General features: G+C 36.1%; 2 protein-coding genes across 3 annotated transcripts; one reads left to right on the top strand and one right to left on the bottom strand.

Annotated features, from left to right (window-relative positions):
• Positions 1 to 3,540: 3,540 nt before the first annotated feature.
• On the top strand, positions 3,541 to 9,060 carry LOC144575782 (histone-lysine N-methyltransferase, H3 lysine-9 specific SUVH1-like). Of its 2 annotated transcripts, XM_078326031.1 has the most exons (4): positions 3,541 to 3,743; positions 6,111 to 6,175; positions 6,311 to 8,426; positions 8,784 to 9,060. In XM_078326031.1, exons 2-3 carry the CDS (start codon positions 6,147 to 6,149, stop codon positions 8,409 to 8,411), a joined length of 2,130 nt encoding a protein of 709 aa, XP_078182157.1. In that variant the 5' UTR covers positions 3,541 to 3,743; positions 6,111 to 6,146; the 3' UTR covers positions 8,412 to 8,426; positions 8,784 to 9,060. The 2 variants fall into 2 exon arrangements, with proteins under 2 accessions (XP_078182157.1, XP_078182164.1); XM_078326038.1 differs by lacking the exon at positions 6,111 to 6,175 and having other exon boundaries at positions 3,611 to 3,743.
• A 469-nt stretch (positions 9,061 to 9,529) lies between these two features.
• LOC144575776 (Exostosin family protein) lies at positions 9,530 to 17,066 on the bottom strand. The gene is made up of 9 exons (XM_078326017.1): positions 16,517 to 17,066; positions 15,950 to 16,123; positions 13,017 to 13,174; positions 12,799 to 12,946; positions 11,910 to 12,025; positions 11,399 to 11,537; positions 10,471 to 10,581; positions 10,309 to 10,377; positions 9,530 to 9,782 (listed from the first exon to the last, which is right to left on the bottom strand). Exons 1-9 carry the CDS (start codon positions 16,961 to 16,963, stop codon positions 9,660 to 9,662), a joined length of 1,485 nt encoding a protein of 494 aa, XP_078182143.1. The 5' UTR covers positions 16,964 to 17,066; the 3' UTR covers positions 9,530 to 9,659.
• Between the last annotated feature and the right edge of the window lie 670 nt (positions 17,067 to 17,736).

Below are 17,736 nucleotides of genomic sequence, written 5' to 3'. Positions count from 1 at the left end.
TTCGTTTCTGCACGAAAAGATACATGTGAATGTGCATATATATATATATTTCTCTCTACCCCTCCACCCCTATTTATAGTGTTTAGATTCGGTTGCAAAAGACCAAAATGCCCTCCAAGTTCGGCCTATTTACAAGATATGCCATTGACACCTCATCCTTTTATATGTGAAATGACCAAAATACCCCTTCCACACCCTTCCACATTCTTCTCCATGCTTCTACACATGCAAGGTGGCATAGGTGTGAAATGACCATTTTGCCCTTGTGGATAGGATTGATGACATGTCATCTGGATAGGATCAATGACGTGTCATGCGGATAAGGTCGAATCTGAAAAGACCCGAATGCCCTCGGCCCGAACACAAATAATATTCGTATAATTATTCTGAACAATTATATATATATATTTTTCTTTCGGTTATTTGTTTCGGTGTCGATGACGTGTCATCTGGATAGGATCGATGACATGTCATGCGGATAAGGACGAATCTGAAAAGATCCGAATGCCCTCGGCCCGAACACAAATAATATTCGTATAATTATTCTGAATAATTATATATATTTTTCTTGCGGTTGTTGTTTCGGTAATTTATACAATGTGTCCTGCACATTTATAAATTAACCGGTTAACTTTTATACAACGTGTCATACACGTTTATAAATTAACCAATGTTTTTGCTTGTTATTTTTACATAACATTTATAATTTAATTATAACATGTATAATTAATTATAACCATCTTATCATTGATCATAACCAATTTATAATCAATCAAAATAAGATTCTCTGATTAACTCCTATATGGTGTGACCCAATAGGATCTGTGTTATGTTGGTAAATAGAGTTAAAACCGTTTTAACTTCTATAATCATGGGTGGCGTCTGGCAACACATCATGACCATCCAATTACACAGATGATGCTGTACTGTACAATATCACGATCCAGTAAACAATTTACTTGTGTCTGTTCTTCTGTCTCATAGCTATCAGATTAGTTTCAAGGTAGATGTGTGTCATCCTTGCTAACTTAATCTTTTCTTGATCTTGAGCAGATTATCAAATATAATTACTCTTGTAATTATACCGCTAGCAGATAATCTAACTCTGCCAAGGGGCCCAGTGATGCTATAGCTCGTATAGAGATACGAGGGACAAATAATATTCTTGGTAAACTATCACTTCCTCAGCTAAGCTATACATATGGAAAAGCTACCGTTATGACTGCTTTTTACGGACAGCGGTGGATAACAATCACACATACATATTTCTCAGTGGGAACGATAAATACCTCATACTGTAGAACGTGACACTGAATGAAAACATAAATGACACGAACACAATTCTATTTAATGTTTCATTCGGGGTCTGTCAAATACCATGTTCCTAGAACATGTATCTATGTGATTAAAATGACATCTCGTGTCAGGTGGTTTGTAAAACTTAACCATCTTTTAATCCACATACTAACCTTATCGCGGTAATTAGTGTTCCTGCTAATTACCTTGGTCAGTGACCTTTTAAGAGTATATATTATCTATATTATGGAGTTTCACAATTTCAGTCATGAACTCGAAATGATCCATAAATTCAATAATACTCAAGGCAACAAAATGATATTAATCATCCAATTCATGAACAAAGCTTTATGATAAATTATCGTATTATTGACTTCTAGATTATTACAAACTAACATTATTATATCTTGCAAATAATACGAGACCCGATATCTCATTTGCAGTAAATGTGTTAGCAAGATATAGTTCCAAACCAACCAGAAGACATTGGAATGGAATTAAACAAGTATTTCGGTATCTCTGCGGAACTAGAGATATGGGGTTATACTATCAAAAAGATACAAAATCCAATTTAGTTGGATATGCAGATGCAGGATATTTATCAGATCCACATAAAGCACGATCTCAATCGGGATATGTATTCACCTATTGTGGAGCTGCAATTTCATGGCGATCGACAAAACAAACTCTTACAGCTACATCTTCAAATCACGCCGAACTGATTGCCTTATACGAGGCGGGTCGAGAATGTGTTTGGTTACGGTCAATGATTCAAAATATTCAAGAAGAATGCGGACTTGAAAACATCAAGGTAAATCCTACTCCGCTATATGAAGATAATGCAGCATGCATTGCACAAATCAAAGAAGGATATATCAAAGGAGACCGAACTAAACATATTGCACCAAAGTTCTTTTCGACACATGACCTACAAAAGGAAGGCGTAATAGATGTTTGCCAAGTCCGATCAATTGACAATCTTGCAGACCTATTCACAAAATCTTTACCAACAAAGGTTTTTGTACAACTCACGAAGAAGATAGGTCTACATCGATTGAAGGATATTCAATGATATCAAATTGAGGGGAAGCATTATACGCACTGTACTCTTTTTCCCTTAACCAAGTTTTTATCCCAATGAGTTTTTCTTGGTAAGGTTTTTAATGAGGCAGTACATGGTCCTGAAGTATCATGTTGATCCTGAAGTATCATGTTGATCCTGAAGTATCATGTTAATATCGATCCTGAAGTATCATATTAGCAGCGTATAATGAAAGATGAACATCCAAGGGGAAGTGTTATAAAATATATTTATGTGGATGTTCATTCTATAACTTCCAATATTAATTATCCACTACCTCCACTATCTCCACTACCATGGACATTTATTTTCTCCTTTATTGTAACATCTTTTTCTAGCCTATAAATAGAGGCTTTGTAAATAGAGAATTGAGGACACACATATTATACACAATAGTGGAGAATAAAATTCTGTTATTGCTCTCTCTATCTCTCTTGTTATTTACTTACTTTTGTTGCAACTTTATCTTAATTTTACAACAGAGTCTTATTATTATTAGTAATTATTAGTTAGTCCGCATCAAAGATATGAATTCGTATCCTCTGCATTATCTCAAAAGGTGAATCTTTTAAATTAATGAATCTCAACTGTCCAATCTATTTTAAGATTCATACAAATTAAATCTGCACTAATATTAAAAGACACCATATGCTATAAACAGAGTTAGATTAGCTCTGTTTAAAATCAGAGGTTGAGATTAACTCAAAAGAGAATTTTTGAGTTAGTGCGGAGGACGCATTCCCGAAGATGTTAGGAAAGCAAAGCAGGAACGAACAAACAATTCTTCCACGAGAGACGAGACCACGACGCAAGGAAATGGGAAAAAAAATCATAAAATGTACTTTTGCTGGCTTTATGCCCTTTTTCCAAAAAGAAAAAAAAATGTACTTTTGCTTCAAGAATCTCGAGGAGATCTAAGGGTTCAAATTGTTACCCGTTATTCATCATCCCGCAAATTTCGGGTACAGAGATTAACAGAGTTGTTTTTGCTTCACGTAGCGCACGATTCATATGCAGCAAGCCAGCAATGTTTTGGATCTATTGTGTATACGCTTCATGAAGCATAAACTGCCGTCTTAATATCTTTACCCCAAATTTCCGACCTGGTTTACTCATTTAATTATGAATGATTATATAAACAAACATAAATAAATGCATTTAATACACAAAATGGAGCCCTGTTACTTATACCCGGCCCGAATTCCAAGCCGCCCCTCTTACGAAAACGAAAGTGCACAACGTGAAGAACTAGAGAGAGAGAGAGAGAGAGGAGCAAACGCTAGATCAAGCACCTGACAATACTTCTTTCACGAACTATGACAAGGTCGAATCTATTCTCGCGGAGAGTGTGTTCTATTCTGTAGAGGTAATTTTTAGATCATTTTCTCCATTTCCTGTTTAAAATTCCATTTTTGTTTCATTTTAGCTGGTTCTTTGGGTTTTAGCTGGTTCTTTGGGTTTTAGTGGTTGAAATCTCGTCAAATCAGCTTAAAGATTGGATTTCTTAGAGAAGTTTTTTCCTCGGAACTCGACTCTTAATGGTTTAGTTGTTCATCCTAGGGTTTGTTTCATTAGCTTGAGTTTTATAATCTCTCTCTTATTTATCTTAAAATTCCTTGTTCATGGGTTAGTAGCTATTCCTTGTTTTTAAAACTTTTGTGAATTCTAGTCTTCGTTTTCAGTGTTTAGTTTACTCTGGTCTTTAATCCTTACCCTCGGTTTCAAGAGAGGAAGAGAGTACTATTTTTTTCTATCACAATTTATTCTTATTTTTATTTTACTCACTTTTAGCCAAACTTCTCTGAGTTAACTACTGATTCATTGCTCACAAATATAATTTTACTTTTTACCCTATTTGTTCTACTGCCAGATAACAAATTCTAGATTTCCTTTTTCCTCTCTTCACAGTCTATTATTAGCTTCCTTTGTAGTGTTCACATCCGTTGACATATAACACAATGTCATTGGATTCCAAGGCAGCGGGGATTTTCCCTTTTAGGAAGTTCCATTACTTTACTCTTACAGCTGTATTTTCATAAGTTAACTTAGTGGGAAAAAATCTCTAGATTGCAAATTAGCACAATCTTAATTCCCTCTTAATTGCAAGCACCATGTATTGGGTTGCCCCCCTAAGTTTGGTGGCCCCATTTTTCGATTAGAATCCTTCTGCTGTTATTTTGTGCAAGATACACCTTGAAAATTACATGAGTATCGAACTGCTACTTTCAAACGATGCAGTGGGGCTGAGCATTGTCTGCTTAAAACTTAGGAAAAAGAATTATTTTAACATAATTTTGAGTCTTAGTAGTTCATACCAGGAGATATTAGGAAAGCGCAGTAGGATCAAAACAAACGATTCTTTCATGATGTAAGGAAATGGGATCAAATGTACTTTTGCTTCAAGAGAATCTCAAGGAGATCTAAGGGTTCAAATTGTTACTCCTTATTTCTCATCACCCCACAAATTTCCTATGTGGTTTTCTCATTTATTGTGTTTTCAAACCGGATGTAAATAATTACAATTTTATGATTAACAACAACAACAACAACAACTAAGCCTTTAGTCCCAAACAAGTTGGGATAGGCAAAATAGAAGTAAATGCATTACAAATACACAAAATAGAGCCTAGTAATTAATCTTGGCCTGAATTCCAAGCTTCCTCTCTTACAAAAGTGCAAAGCGTGAAGAACTAGAGAGAGGAAGGGGAGGAAATGCTAGATCACATACCTGGCAATAATTTCACAAACTATGGCAAGGTCGAATCTATTCTAGCATAGAGAGCGTGTTATTTTTTGTAGAGGTAATTTTCTTATATCACTTTGTTCAATTCCTGTTTAGAACTCCATTTTTTGTTCATTTTAGCTGGTTCTTTGTGTTTTAGGGATTGAAATCTTGTCAAATCAATTTAAAAGATTGGATTTCTAAGAGAAGCCTTTTTGCTCGGAACTCGACTCTTAATGGTTTAGTTGTTTGTCTAAGATTGGTTTATTTATCTTAAATTCCCTTGTTCATGGATTACTACCTGTTTCTTGACTTAAAAATTTGGTGAATTCTAGCTTTCGTTTCCTGAGTTCAGTTTCTTCTGGTCTATAATCCTTTCCCTCGGTTTCAAGAGAGGAATAGAGTACCTTTTTTTCTATTACAATTTATTATTATTTTTATTTTACTCACTATTAGCTAAACTTCTCTGAGTTAACTACTTTTGATTCATTTCCCACAAATATAGTTTTACTTTTTTACCCTATTTGTTCTACTGCCAGATAACAAATTCTAGATTTCCTTTTTCCTCTCTTCACAGTCTATTATTAGCTTCCTTTGTAGTGCTCACATCCGTTGACATAGAACACAATGCCATTGGATTCTATGGCAGTGAGGATTTTCCCTTTTAGGAAGTTCCATTACTTTACTCTTACAGCTGTATTTTCATTAGTTAACTTAGTGAGAGAAAAAATCTATAGATTGCAAATTAGCACGATCTTAGTTCCCTCTCAATTGAAAGCACCAAGTTGGTTACAATTCGGAATGGTTAGTGTTAATAAATGTATTAAATACAAAATTCTCTGTTAGCATATTCTTATTTATTTTTTAAACCATGCAAATTTTCATTTTCTTTCTTATTCTGATCAATAACAAACAACAACAAAGCCTTTAGTTGCAAACAAGTTAGGGTAGGCTAGAAATGAAACCCAACCGGAGTCACTATTCTGATCAATAACTAAATTATGATTGTAGGTGTGAGTACTACTGGTAAAATTCACTTGTTTAGCAATGGGCAGAGGACGGCCCAGGAAAGGCAGGTACGAATCAAACCAATATCAAATTGAATATAGAAAAAATATGTGATATCAAAATAAAAAGGATCTTTGTAAAGTTTAATCTGCAAATCTATGGTCGTAGTTTCACACATAATGCCTAATTATTCTTTCTTTCAGCAAAATGCCTGTGAACAAAGAAGAGGATGGGCCCCCTTTCAGCAAAAAACCTGTGAACCAAGAAGACGGGTCAGATCAAGATGTCCTAGACCCGAAACCCATGCGAACACTTGCTCCAATGTTTCCTACCCCGTTAGGGTTTCACACAGTCACAGAAAACACAACCTCCCCTCCATTGATTCGTGTGACTCCATACTCTCCATTTCAGCCGGGACCTGAATCTGGTACCTCCACCAACCCACCTTTCACCTTCTTTCCCCAGTCCTCCACTCCCAACCCCGTCCCTGGCCCGTCTGGGGTCAGACCAACTTCAAACGGACCCATTAATGCAACTCCTATCTCTTCCTTTAAGACCCCCATGAGAGTAGTAGATGAAGAAGAAGATGAGGAAGAGTATTTTAATACTCACACCTCAACTTCAGGTCGAAAGATAAAGCGTTCCTCCCTCTTGTCAGGTTACAGTACACGGGGCAGCACGCAAGGGAGTCATGGAACCACAGACGGGCCTTCAACACAGAAGCCAAAGAAATCCAAACCTAATCAACCATTCACTGTCCATGACTTGTCTCTCCAAGCACCTTGTACTGGTGACCCCAGAGAAGATGTGGAGGTGGTTTTAATGATTTTTGATGCTCTTCGGAGGAAACTTCTCCAATTGGATGAGATACATGATGCAAAACAACGTGCGGATCTCAAAGCAGGGTCAATTATGACAAGTGGAAACCTCAAAGCAAATATAGGAAAGCGTGTTGGGTCCGTCCCAGGGGTGTACGTTGGGGACATCTTTTTTTTCCGGATGGAAATGTGTGTCATAGGCCTCCATGCACCAAGCATGGGGGGGATTGATTACATGTCCAAGTATGGGGATGAAGAAGAATCTGTGGCCATTTGTATTGTATCGGCAGGAGGGTATGAAAATGACGAAGATGACCCCAATATCTTGGTCTATACTGGCCAAGGGGGTAATGGTGACCAGAAACTGGAGAAGGGTAATTTAGCACTGGAGAAGAGCCTTCACCGAAAGAATCCAGTCAGGGTTGTGAGAGGTCTCAAGGACCCGAGTGTACCAACCGGTAGGATTTACATGTATGACGGGCTGTACAAAATCCAAAATTCATGGAAGGATAGGGCTAAAGGTGGGTTTAGCATTTTCAAATATAAGCTGATACGAGAACCAGGTCAACCTGCTGGAACATCGGTATTCAAAATGGCTCAAAGGTGGACAGAAAACCCTAGTTTGCGGGGCCAGGTCATACTGCCTGATTTGTCATCTGGGGTAGAAAATACACCTGTTTGTCTTGTAAATGAGGTAGATGGTGAAAGAGGGCCTAGTCACTTCACTTATGCGACCCATGTCCAGTACTTAAAGCAACCTAATTTAATGAGTCCCTTGCCTGGTTGCAAATGTCCTGGTGTATGCTTGCCAGCTGACCCGAATTGCACGTGTTCTCACTCACATGGATCTGAGTTGCCATATAGTTCGACGGGCCTTCTTGTTGGTCGCAAAACAATGGTCTATGAGTGCAACCCAACTTGCCAATGCAATGCACATTGTCGAAATAGGGTTTCCCAAAAGGGTACCAAGCTCCATTTTGAGGTTTTCAAAACTGAGAATTGCGGGTGGGGGCTCCGCTCATGGGACCCGATACGTGCTGGCACATTTGTCTGTGAGTATACTGGTGAGGTTGTTGACGAGGTCAGGGTTAACCTAGATGATGAGGAAGATCACTACCTGTTCAAAGCTGCATGCCCGGGAGAGAAAACCCTAAAATGGAATTTTGGCACTGAATTAATAGGCGAACCTGGCATGGGTACTGGGTCAATGGAGATTTTCAAACCTTTACCAATAAAGATCAGTGCAAAGAACACGGGTAACGTGTCAAGGTTCATGAACCATAGTTGCAACCCAAATCTGTTTTGGCAGCCAGTGTTGTTTGACCATGGGGATGAGGGGCACCCGCATATTATGTTCTTTGCAATGAAACATATACCGCCAATGACTGAATTGACTTTTGATTACGGGAATATTGGTACTGAGGAGTACAGTAGTGCTAAGAGGTGCCGCTGTGGTTCAGTAAATTGTCGGGGTTTCTTTGCATAGCTTGTTTATTTGAAGGTATGCATTTACACTGTTTCTATACTTGCACAGTTTGGGGTGTTATATTAACCTGACAAAACATTTGAAGGTGCAAGCTGTAGCTCCAGCTTAATTTGCATAGTTACCAAATTAATAAACATATAGAAGAGCATGTTAGCATGAATACTTCAGAAATATAAATGCTCATAGGCTATGAAATCTTTTTCCTTGGTTTTGAGTATAATTGTCGTAATTTCAAAATTTAGAAGCCTTATTTGGTGGAAATAAGAGCAGTGCTTGATAACTCTCAACATGACCGTTTTGAGCTCTTTACTGTTTTAAAATCTCACTAATATGCCACTTCTTTGATTTTTTTTTCCCTCCCCTTCTCTGTAGTATTCTCGATGATGCAGTTGTGCGTACGGCATGAGATGCAATAGTTGTTTTTGGCCTCATGATGATTTTCTTGTCGTATGGTACTCTTTGGTGCTGAAAAGTTCTGTAAAAAAATCTGTTTAGCCTTGATTATATTCTTCTGCAGATCATCTGTGTTTAGGGTTACATTTGCTAGCGAGATAACTTTTTTTCAGTGTAATTCTGAAGCAGGTACTTGTGACATGTGTTATTACCTGCATATTTTATCTGACTAAATATTGCAATTTTGGTTTCTTAATTTTGTGTTGACTAGGATATTGTAACTTCATCTTCTTGCATGCCAGGCAATATCCTGACAAAACTTTCAGCTAACGTGACATCAATGGTATTTAGTCTAAATACTGTAGGTTTCAAAATCTATCAAATCGGCTTCAAAGAACAAGTTTAAGCCATTCAAGCTAATTTATTTCATAAGTGGTGCATTTATATGCAAAAATTAAAATTTAAAATTTATCTAATATCAAGTTAAATGATCAAATGTGAGAGTTTTTTTTTTAATTTTAATGCATTTATTTTTGTATCATTTTTTGGTAAAATATTTTGAAAAAATGATAAATTTTATATGTAAACACTTTACTGGTAAATGTATTGATTTAAACAATTTAAATTCATCTTTTGAAGTCTATAAATTTTGGAGTTATGTGGCACATGTGCATTCATGCTAACAATGTCGTGACATAATATTAAGCTAGCCTCTAAACTCAGCATTAAACAAGTGCACAAAAGGTGGTCTCAAATTAGGTACGCATTCAGTAATGTACATATCACATTCTCCCTTACTATTTGAAACAAACAAACAAAACTTTTTCGAAACAAACAAACAAAACTATCTTCTTGCTAAAATGAGGGGCGAACTCGTGTGTTGTTGCTAGCTTTGCAAGTGCACTCAAACCTGGGTCCTTGGTCCATGTGTGTTGACCTGGCTATGCACTGATTGATGCGGGTCAGCTTACCTGCAATCTGAGTTATAATATTGCAAGTCAAGATCCATGAAAGTGACTTTTTAAGTCTGAAAGATCACCCCTATACAATTTATAAACGTTGAAGATTCCAGATAGATGACTAGGTTTCATCCAACTTCTTACCAAACTTTCCATAGATTTGCAAATGAGTTAATTGTTTATAATATAAAAATTATTTTTCAGTTTTCATTATAAATTACACAGTACTTTGTAAAATTTGAAATAAGAGTGAGGCCATGGAGAAATACATATTACAGATTGACCGGTGATTTATATCTTTATTTTCAAAGTTCAAACAGTTATATTTGGTCTTTCAGGTATATTTTCATATGGAGATCATGTTTTAACATTTCGGGTCAAATGTTTGAACTTTAAAAATAGAGATATGGATCCATAGCACGGGTCAATCTGTAATATGCATATTACCATAACCACACTCTTGAAATAAAATAAAGTGACACTACTAAAACATTCATGACTTCACGAAAATATAAGAACCAGAATTAGGAATCAGAAATGGATACCATTCTCCACGTCAAGTCTTCTGGTCCGAGTGGCAGAGCAGGGCTAGAATATACAAAGTGTCTCGAGTACTGGCAAACAAATTCACATCAGAAACTCTTCGATGGAAGTATAAAAGTATATCTTAAACTCTAAGAAGCAAAAAAAAAGCAACTCATTAGAACCTCGGCAAGGTTGGTTTGCATCTCCTGGATTTTTGTTGAGTCAATTCCTCTAAGGTACTCTAAAAGCCATCCTGGTTGAACTGCATCACTTGAGTTGACAAACAACACGATCTGAGTTTTTCAAAGAAAAAAAAAGACGGGGTAAGCAATTAAGGTTTTTGACCATAGAATAATCATGCATGCCAACAAAAGATAGAATATACTGTCTAAATTATCTAATTTTTTTTTTCCATTCTGGACCAAACTAGTGGTCAGATTCTACCCCAATAATGAAAATGGAAAAAAAAAAAAACCCTTCAGTTTTGCACTGGCTCTAAATAGTGGTCTGATTTGGCCAGAATGGACAAAATATACTGAAATTGAGTTGTTCTATTCCAGGCAGCTTTATTTCAGATGCCCTTCTACTCCATTTTAGAAGAGAAATATTTGTATTTGGAATCAGTTCAAGGGATTCTTCATGGATCATAAGGGTCCAATGTTTTTTCATATATACTGTCCGATAGAAAACAAGAGTCTGCACAAATTCTGGACAGACTTTGGCTGGTTTGGTGCACCTTGACAATCTTGTTATATTACTAGTGTTGGATTATGCATGGCATCCTACTGTAAATGATAATATCTCTGGTAGACCCGAAATGGAATGTTTTAGCAGTTAGCAAAACTTTAATGACCCCAGAAGCAGATTTTAAATGTTTGGCTTTTAATCCTATTAAAAAAAATTCTAATGTCTCCAATGCGGCCCTTCTCCAAATTTCTCTCTCAGATCTGCAAATTACCAAGTACCACAATTCTTCATTGGTTCTTTCTTAATTCCTTCTCTTAATAACAAGAGGTTGCCAAAGAATAATTCAGGCAAATGGGAGAGGAGGTAATACAGGTTAAAAAAATCATTTTCCTTCGAAAGACAAAGAAGGTTCCAAAAATTTACTCTCTTGTACTGTAGTAGACCTTCAAATGGAACCTCCAGTTCGTCACTAACTACAACAGGTATGCACCCACTCACAATAGCATCAAAAAGACGTGCAGAGGAAGGTGTGTCGCCAGCCGGGCATAAACAAAACACTGACCTATAAAGTTTAGAAGACTATTACTGACCACACCAAAAAATGTTACACAGAAATAGTAAAAGGTATACTCAATTACAGCATAGTTGATAAAAAAAATACATCACATCAAAAGGGTATATCATATCAGAAAAGATATATTCAGTCAAAAGGGGTAAACAGAGGCAAAAAAATTGTTTAGAATTAGTTGTACAGGGGATTTCTTTATCAAAATAAATCTCCCTAAGACTTGCAAAACCTCAAAAAATAGGGAGGATTTGGCGGTTAGTTATGGTTTTATGCAAGGAAGGCACTTAAGTTTTAAATATTGACCGAAAAAACCGATCAAGATTGCAAAATGGCAACTAAGCTACTTGGCATAATTTTTTTCTTTACCTGCGCATGCCATTCTGAGCTAATTCTCTACCACCTTCTCCAGCTGTGCCTTCTTCGATAATAACCCCATCGGCACCTTTAAGCACCTCTCCCAGTTTACTGCGTATTTTTCCTCCCTAATTACAAAGATGCATTAAATATTTAAAAGGAACTGAAGAGGCCAGCACATTAAATAAATGTCAATATTGCTTATACCATACAAGCTCGCAAAATGCAAAATGCTTTTAACTCTTGAGTACTCACAGTTAAGCTCCAGCATTATTGGAAATCCATAAAGTGTCCCATTATTTTTACTAAAGGCGCTGAGAACAATCATATGTGAAATAACCAGAATTAAGAATAACGTGTGATCCATTTTATAAAATCTTCTCAATGAAAACAAACATTTCTCAGAGCAATTTCAAACTTTAACAGTGAGATTTTTGATGGTTTTTATCAATTTTTTGTTTAATTGCCATTTAATGGCGATGAGACTTTATAGAATTTTAATGCCAGGGTGTCCAAATCGGTTAAACAATTTAATCACAAGTTTAATCGTATTTCTTATAAGCATAAATAAAACTTCTTATTGGATTCTATTTTATCATGATCTAATAGTAAATAAAACTTCTTATAGGATTCTATTTTATCATGATCTAATATTAATAATGCTGCTGAAGACTAATTTGAATTATCCAAATAGTTGAAATAGGAAAAGTTCGCTAACTTTTCTCCAACAATCAGAGGGGCTCTTTTGCAAATGCAAGGAATTAAAAAAAAATTTGCAATTGGATTACATACAACTTCTGTATGTTCCACAACATCTCAAAAGCAAATGATACATAAACAAGCTAGGAATCAACCTGAAATTGAAGTAAAAATGATGCTACTGTAAGATAAATAGACTTACCGCATTTCGCTTTAGTCTTCCCCTAAAGAAGAGTAGTGCACTTCTTTTTGACTGGGTTTCTGATAAGCACTTAGCATCACAGAGCTGAACATTTGGTACATAAGGAAGTATCACATCCTTTGCAAGGCATACCTCGCCTGGTTTGTACCTGAATTTTAAGAGGTCAATTTAAAAAATACATTAGAAAATAATATATTTCCAAGGTTGAATTTCAGTACCAGTTTCCAGTGTTGTCCATGTCTGGTAGAAGCCAAATTGCTTTCTTCATAAATCTACGTACTGACTTGAATGACCAGGGATGGTGTACTGGTAGTATGTGGTCCCTACCTTCTGACCTTTTCCATGCTGCCTGGTCTGTCACCCATTTCAACGCTTCCTGGAAGAATTAACAGATAAAACAAATATGATTTTCATTAGATTCTAAGTATAATACATTAGAGATTTAGAAAAATGTAATTAAACGAGTTATTAAAATTAGATCAAATTAAATGTACAATTGAGCACAGATTATGCATTTCTATTCAATTTTAGGCATCTGTGTGTTAAAAGGTAAAAAAATATTCAGTACCAGTTTCCCTCCTTTCCTTTCTTATTCAAAAGATGTCTAAAATACCCCTCCTTTCTCACTGTTACTCTATAGAAATACCAGGAATCAAGGGCCAAAATTTTTTCTAAGATACACATTAGGGGCAAGGAGATAATCTCATACATTTAGAAAGCAACGTGTATCATTCTCATTTTGCAAGCTTACCTGACATTTTAAGGTTTTCTAGGCTACATATGCAATTTTCTGAAAAGGACTCAATCAGCTAACTGATTCAAGGGTTAGGTGATTGTTTAAATTTTGGAAATGTTTTGAATTTACATTTCGCTGACAACACTTTACTGTTTCTCAAAGCAGACAAGAAAATGATTCTTAGTCTAAAATGGATTTTACTTTGTTTTGACAATCTATCAGGTTTAAAAATAAATTTTGATAAAAGCGAAATGGTACCGCTAAACTTAGATGATTCAGAGGGTCAGGAGCTAGCTTCTTTACTTGGATGTAAGGTTGTTGAATTACCAATTATGTATCTAGGAGTGCCACTCCACTGGAAGAAATTACAGCTTAATGACTGGAATAAAGTAGTTGAAAAAGTGGAGAAATATTTACAGGGTTGGAAAAGCAAGTTAATGATCCTTCAGGGTAGGATTACCTTTTTGAATTCAGTGGTTTCGGCTATTCCTCTGTATTGGTTATCATTATACAAGATGCCTAGTAAAATTAGATATAAAATTGACAGATTACGTCGAAAATTTCTGTGGTTTGGAGGTTATACAGTGAGGGAAAAAACCTTCCCTAATTGCTCTCGTATCTGTAGAAGAAGTAAACTTCGGGGGGGGGGGGGGGGGGGGGGGGGGCTTTAGACCTTAATAATATGAACAGAGAATTGTTAACTAAGTGGTTTATGTGTTTTTATGATACTAGAGTTACAGGTGCTTGGAAAACAATTTTGATTGAGAAATATGGGGTTACAGGAATTAGTAGAGAAATGTCTTCCCTTTCAAAGACATTCTAAAGCAAAGAAATTTGCTCAAAGTAAACACCAATTGGAAAATTGGTAATGGTTTTACAGTCAAATATTTGAAGAACAGGTGGATGGGTGATGTGGCACTGATAAAGACATACTTGTCCATGAAGTTTTCCAATCTAATAGGATTGATATTCCTTCTTCTAGACAGCTTAATGGGCATATATCTTAGGGAATGGTGTGCTTTATTAGAAATGTTCCATAATTTCAAACTGCATGACCTAGATGACCAGATTCTGTAAAGATGGAATGAAAAAGGGGAATTCACAGTGCACTCTATGTATGTTTGGTTGGAATTTGGAGGAATTCCAGATAACAGGTTTGCTGGTATTTGGAAGGCCAAAATTCCTTTGCAAGTAATTTTTTTGTTTCTGTGGCTTGTTAGGCAAAACAGAATTTTAACTAGAGATAATTTACTTAAAAAAGGTTTTGATTGGGATCCACACTGTGTTTTGTGATGGTTTAGAAACAGTAGACCACCTATTTGTTCAATGTTCAGTAGCTAGTTCTATTTGGCAATGGATAGCTTTGCATAATGGATTTGATTTTGAAATGACTTCAATACAGGAATTGTGGGATATTGGTAACTGTATCCCTCTTAAGGATGCAAATTTAGTTGAACTTGTTAGAGGTGCTGTTATTTGGAACATTTGGTTAGAAAGAAATATAATTATCTTTCAAGATGGACAGGTGAAAAACATTTAGGTTATAGGGTCAAAAATTCTAAAAGTGGCTAAATTTTGGGCTCAAAATCAGAAAACTGATATGAGTGATCAACTTAACTTGATTATTCCTTGTGATGTGAAGGACCTCTTAGGAACTACTATCATAACTTCCTTGGAGGGAGCACAGGATACAATCCATATGAGTGGAGAAGAGAACTTTGGAGGATGGAATTCGCAAAGAAGACCTTCAAGTGCAACTTATGTGATTGTTTGTTTTTTGGAGGACCTATTTGAAAGAGATGTGGTTTTCAGTTGTCAGTCTTTTGGTTTGTTAGCTCCAAGTCTGGAAGATGGCATTTGAGAAGCAGGCTTTCACTTGAAGTTTTTGTGATTTACTTGTTTTGTAGGGTCTGTTTGGTAAAAAGCTATGTTTTGTTATATTGTTAGTAGATTTGATATTCTGGTAGTAGCAGCTAGTAGACTTTCTTATTGTTCTAGGTAGTTTCATGCTTATCTGGGTATTGCTTGTTCCTTGGTAGCATGTAGTTTGTATGTTTCTCAGTTCTGTTGTTTTGGTACCAGAAAGGTGGTACAGGTTCAACATTGTAATGGTTTTTCGTTTAATGAAAAATCGGTGGGCCTACCCACTATTTAAAAAAAAAAATCATATGCAATTTTCCTAAAAGATATATCAAAAGTGCAAAACACATCAGTGTAGTAATTATACTAAACGGTGTAATTGCATTAGTATGAAGAGAACTTTGCCTACCCACTGTAGGAAAAAAAAATTAGGAGACTCAACTTTAGTCCTAGTCAAGACATCTTAGTTATTTATTTTGGCATTTAATTTATAATTCTTTATTTGCTGTTCTCTATATATAAGCACAAAATTAAACCTGGAGAGATGCTTCAGACCCGATAAAGTGCCTTGCATTCTTGTTTCTCAAGCAGGAAGAAGCTAATAGTTGTGAAGAATGGTATGAAAAACAAGTCAGCTTCCTCTTGCCTGTAGACTCTTCTGACATTCTTCAATAGTCTCTCGGACTCAGGGGCAATTAAATCCCTCCACAGCCAGTAGTCGACCGAATGCTATCAATGACAAAAGGCAGAGGTGAATGATAGATCAAACAACCAAATCCAACATCTAAATTTATCTTTCTTCATGGCTGGTTGAACTACATATACCAGAGATGGTTATATTTTCACATATGGTTAGCTTGTTTTGTGCTATATGCACAGCAGAGTGTAAACTGAGGCTACAGTTAACTTAATTGAAGTATCATTACATGTTCTGGATAACTGAGCAAACTTGATTCTTGTTAAACATGCTCAAGTTCTGTTAAATTGCACGAGTCAGTTTAAATTAAACACTATTAGAGCTAAATTAAACTTATAATAAGTATAACAACAGAGGGACTTGTACCTACATGGATACCAGCATAATTTTATGTATTCATTCAGATTAACAAATTAAACAATTACCTGTTCAATGAGGCGATGCACAGGGCTCCCATTCGATGTTAAATTTGTAGTCTCCTTATAGGTATCTCTAAAAAGCTTAAGCAAATCACATGTAAATTTTGATGGCATTTCATATACATAGACCTGGAGCACCCGAGATCCAGCCCACAGATCAGATGATGAGCCATAAAGCCTCTCCTTTTCCCTCCTAGACATGACGAGATCATTCAATTGCATAGACGAAGAGCTAGCAGAGCAAATGGAATTCGGGGAAGAGAAGAAATCGTCCAGAGCTGCGGGGAAGTAGCGAATAGGGGAAGTGGCCCAACGACTACGGTCGGCGTTAGGGTTTTTGGAGGAGAGAACAAAGAAGAGAGCGAGGAGAGAGAAAAGAGAGAGTAACACTAGTATTGGCTTGCTAATGGAGAACGATCTAGGGTTTGCTAGAGAGAAACGCCTTCCCGCCATTGTCAGTGTGACAGAGATCCGATCTGAAGGAGAAGTTCGGAACTTAATTAGGAAGATTTAGGAAGGGAGCGAAGGAAAGATCAAAATCAAAAGGAATATTTGGTTCTTTCTCTCAAGACTTTATGTTATTATATGTGTCGATTGATATATACTACTTAACTGACCCGTTTCATTTCAATACGTATATTAAAAGAATAGCTGATTATGCAACATCTCCGATTTTTTGAAACAAATATTTCCGATTTAACGATCAGGCCCGGTGCTTTGTGGCCCTATTGAAACCCAACTTAGCCCAGAGCAACGCATCAAGAGGGAAGGAAAGGAAAGGAAAAATTAATTATTGCGTGGCTTTATAAAAAGCAAAAATAATGAAATTTTTTTTTCTTTCTCGACCTCTTAAATAAACTAATTTGGTCCTTTTAAATTGAATTGCAGAGAAAATGACTCATTTTTATCATTTCTTATCTTTCTCTTCTTCGTTAATATATAAACTAAGTCTCCTTATTATCTGGTACATCATCAGAGCTCCAATGCATTCAAGATCATCTATGATGCCCTGCAAATTGTTGACATTTTGATCCTGAATTTGTGCCGGCAAGCATATGCAGAATAAAACATCAAATTCAAGAACCCATATTAATTTGTACATATAATGATTTCATAAATTTAGTGTTGACGCTACCTTGTACCATCGGATTGTTCAATATAGAAAGCTCTCCAAATTGATCTCGGCTTCCTGAAATAGCAAATGATATTTCTTAGTTTGAGATGGA

This window comes from Carex rostrata, chromosome 2 (assembly GCF_964058835.1).
Source record: "Carex rostrata chromosome 2, lpCarRost1.2, whole genome shotgun sequence".
NCBI classification, from domain to species: Eukaryota; Viridiplantae; Streptophyta; class Magnoliopsida; order Poales; family Cyperaceae; genus Carex; species Carex rostrata.
Note: the sequence above shows the minus strand (reverse complement) of the source record. Positions and strands in the feature narration are given on the sequence as shown.

What these genes read in the sequence shown, in the direction of transcription:
- LOC144575782 (XM_078326031.1), top strand. Translation starts at nt 6,147, where the DNA reads ATGGGCAGAGGACGGCCCAGGAAAGGCAG. An exon ending in GGACGGCCCAGGAAAGGCAG is followed by an intron (nt 6,176 to 6,310) that starts GTACGAATCAAA and finishes TCTTTCTTTCAG; the next exon opens with CAAAATGCCTGTGAACAAAG.
- LOC144575776 (XM_078326017.1), bottom strand. Translation starts at nt 16,963, where the DNA reads ATGGCGGGAAGGCGTTTCTCTCTAGCAAACCCTAGATCGTTCTCCATT. An exon ending in ATGGACAACACTGGAAACTG is followed by an intron (nt 12,947 to 13,016) that starts GTACTGAAATTC and finishes CTTAAAATTCAG; the next exon opens with GTACAAACCAGGCGAGGTAT. An exon ending in TGCAAACCAACCTTGCCGAG is followed by an intron (nt 10,378 to 10,470) that starts GTTCTAATGAGT and finishes TTTGTTTGCCAG; the next exon opens with TACTCGAGACACTTTGTATA.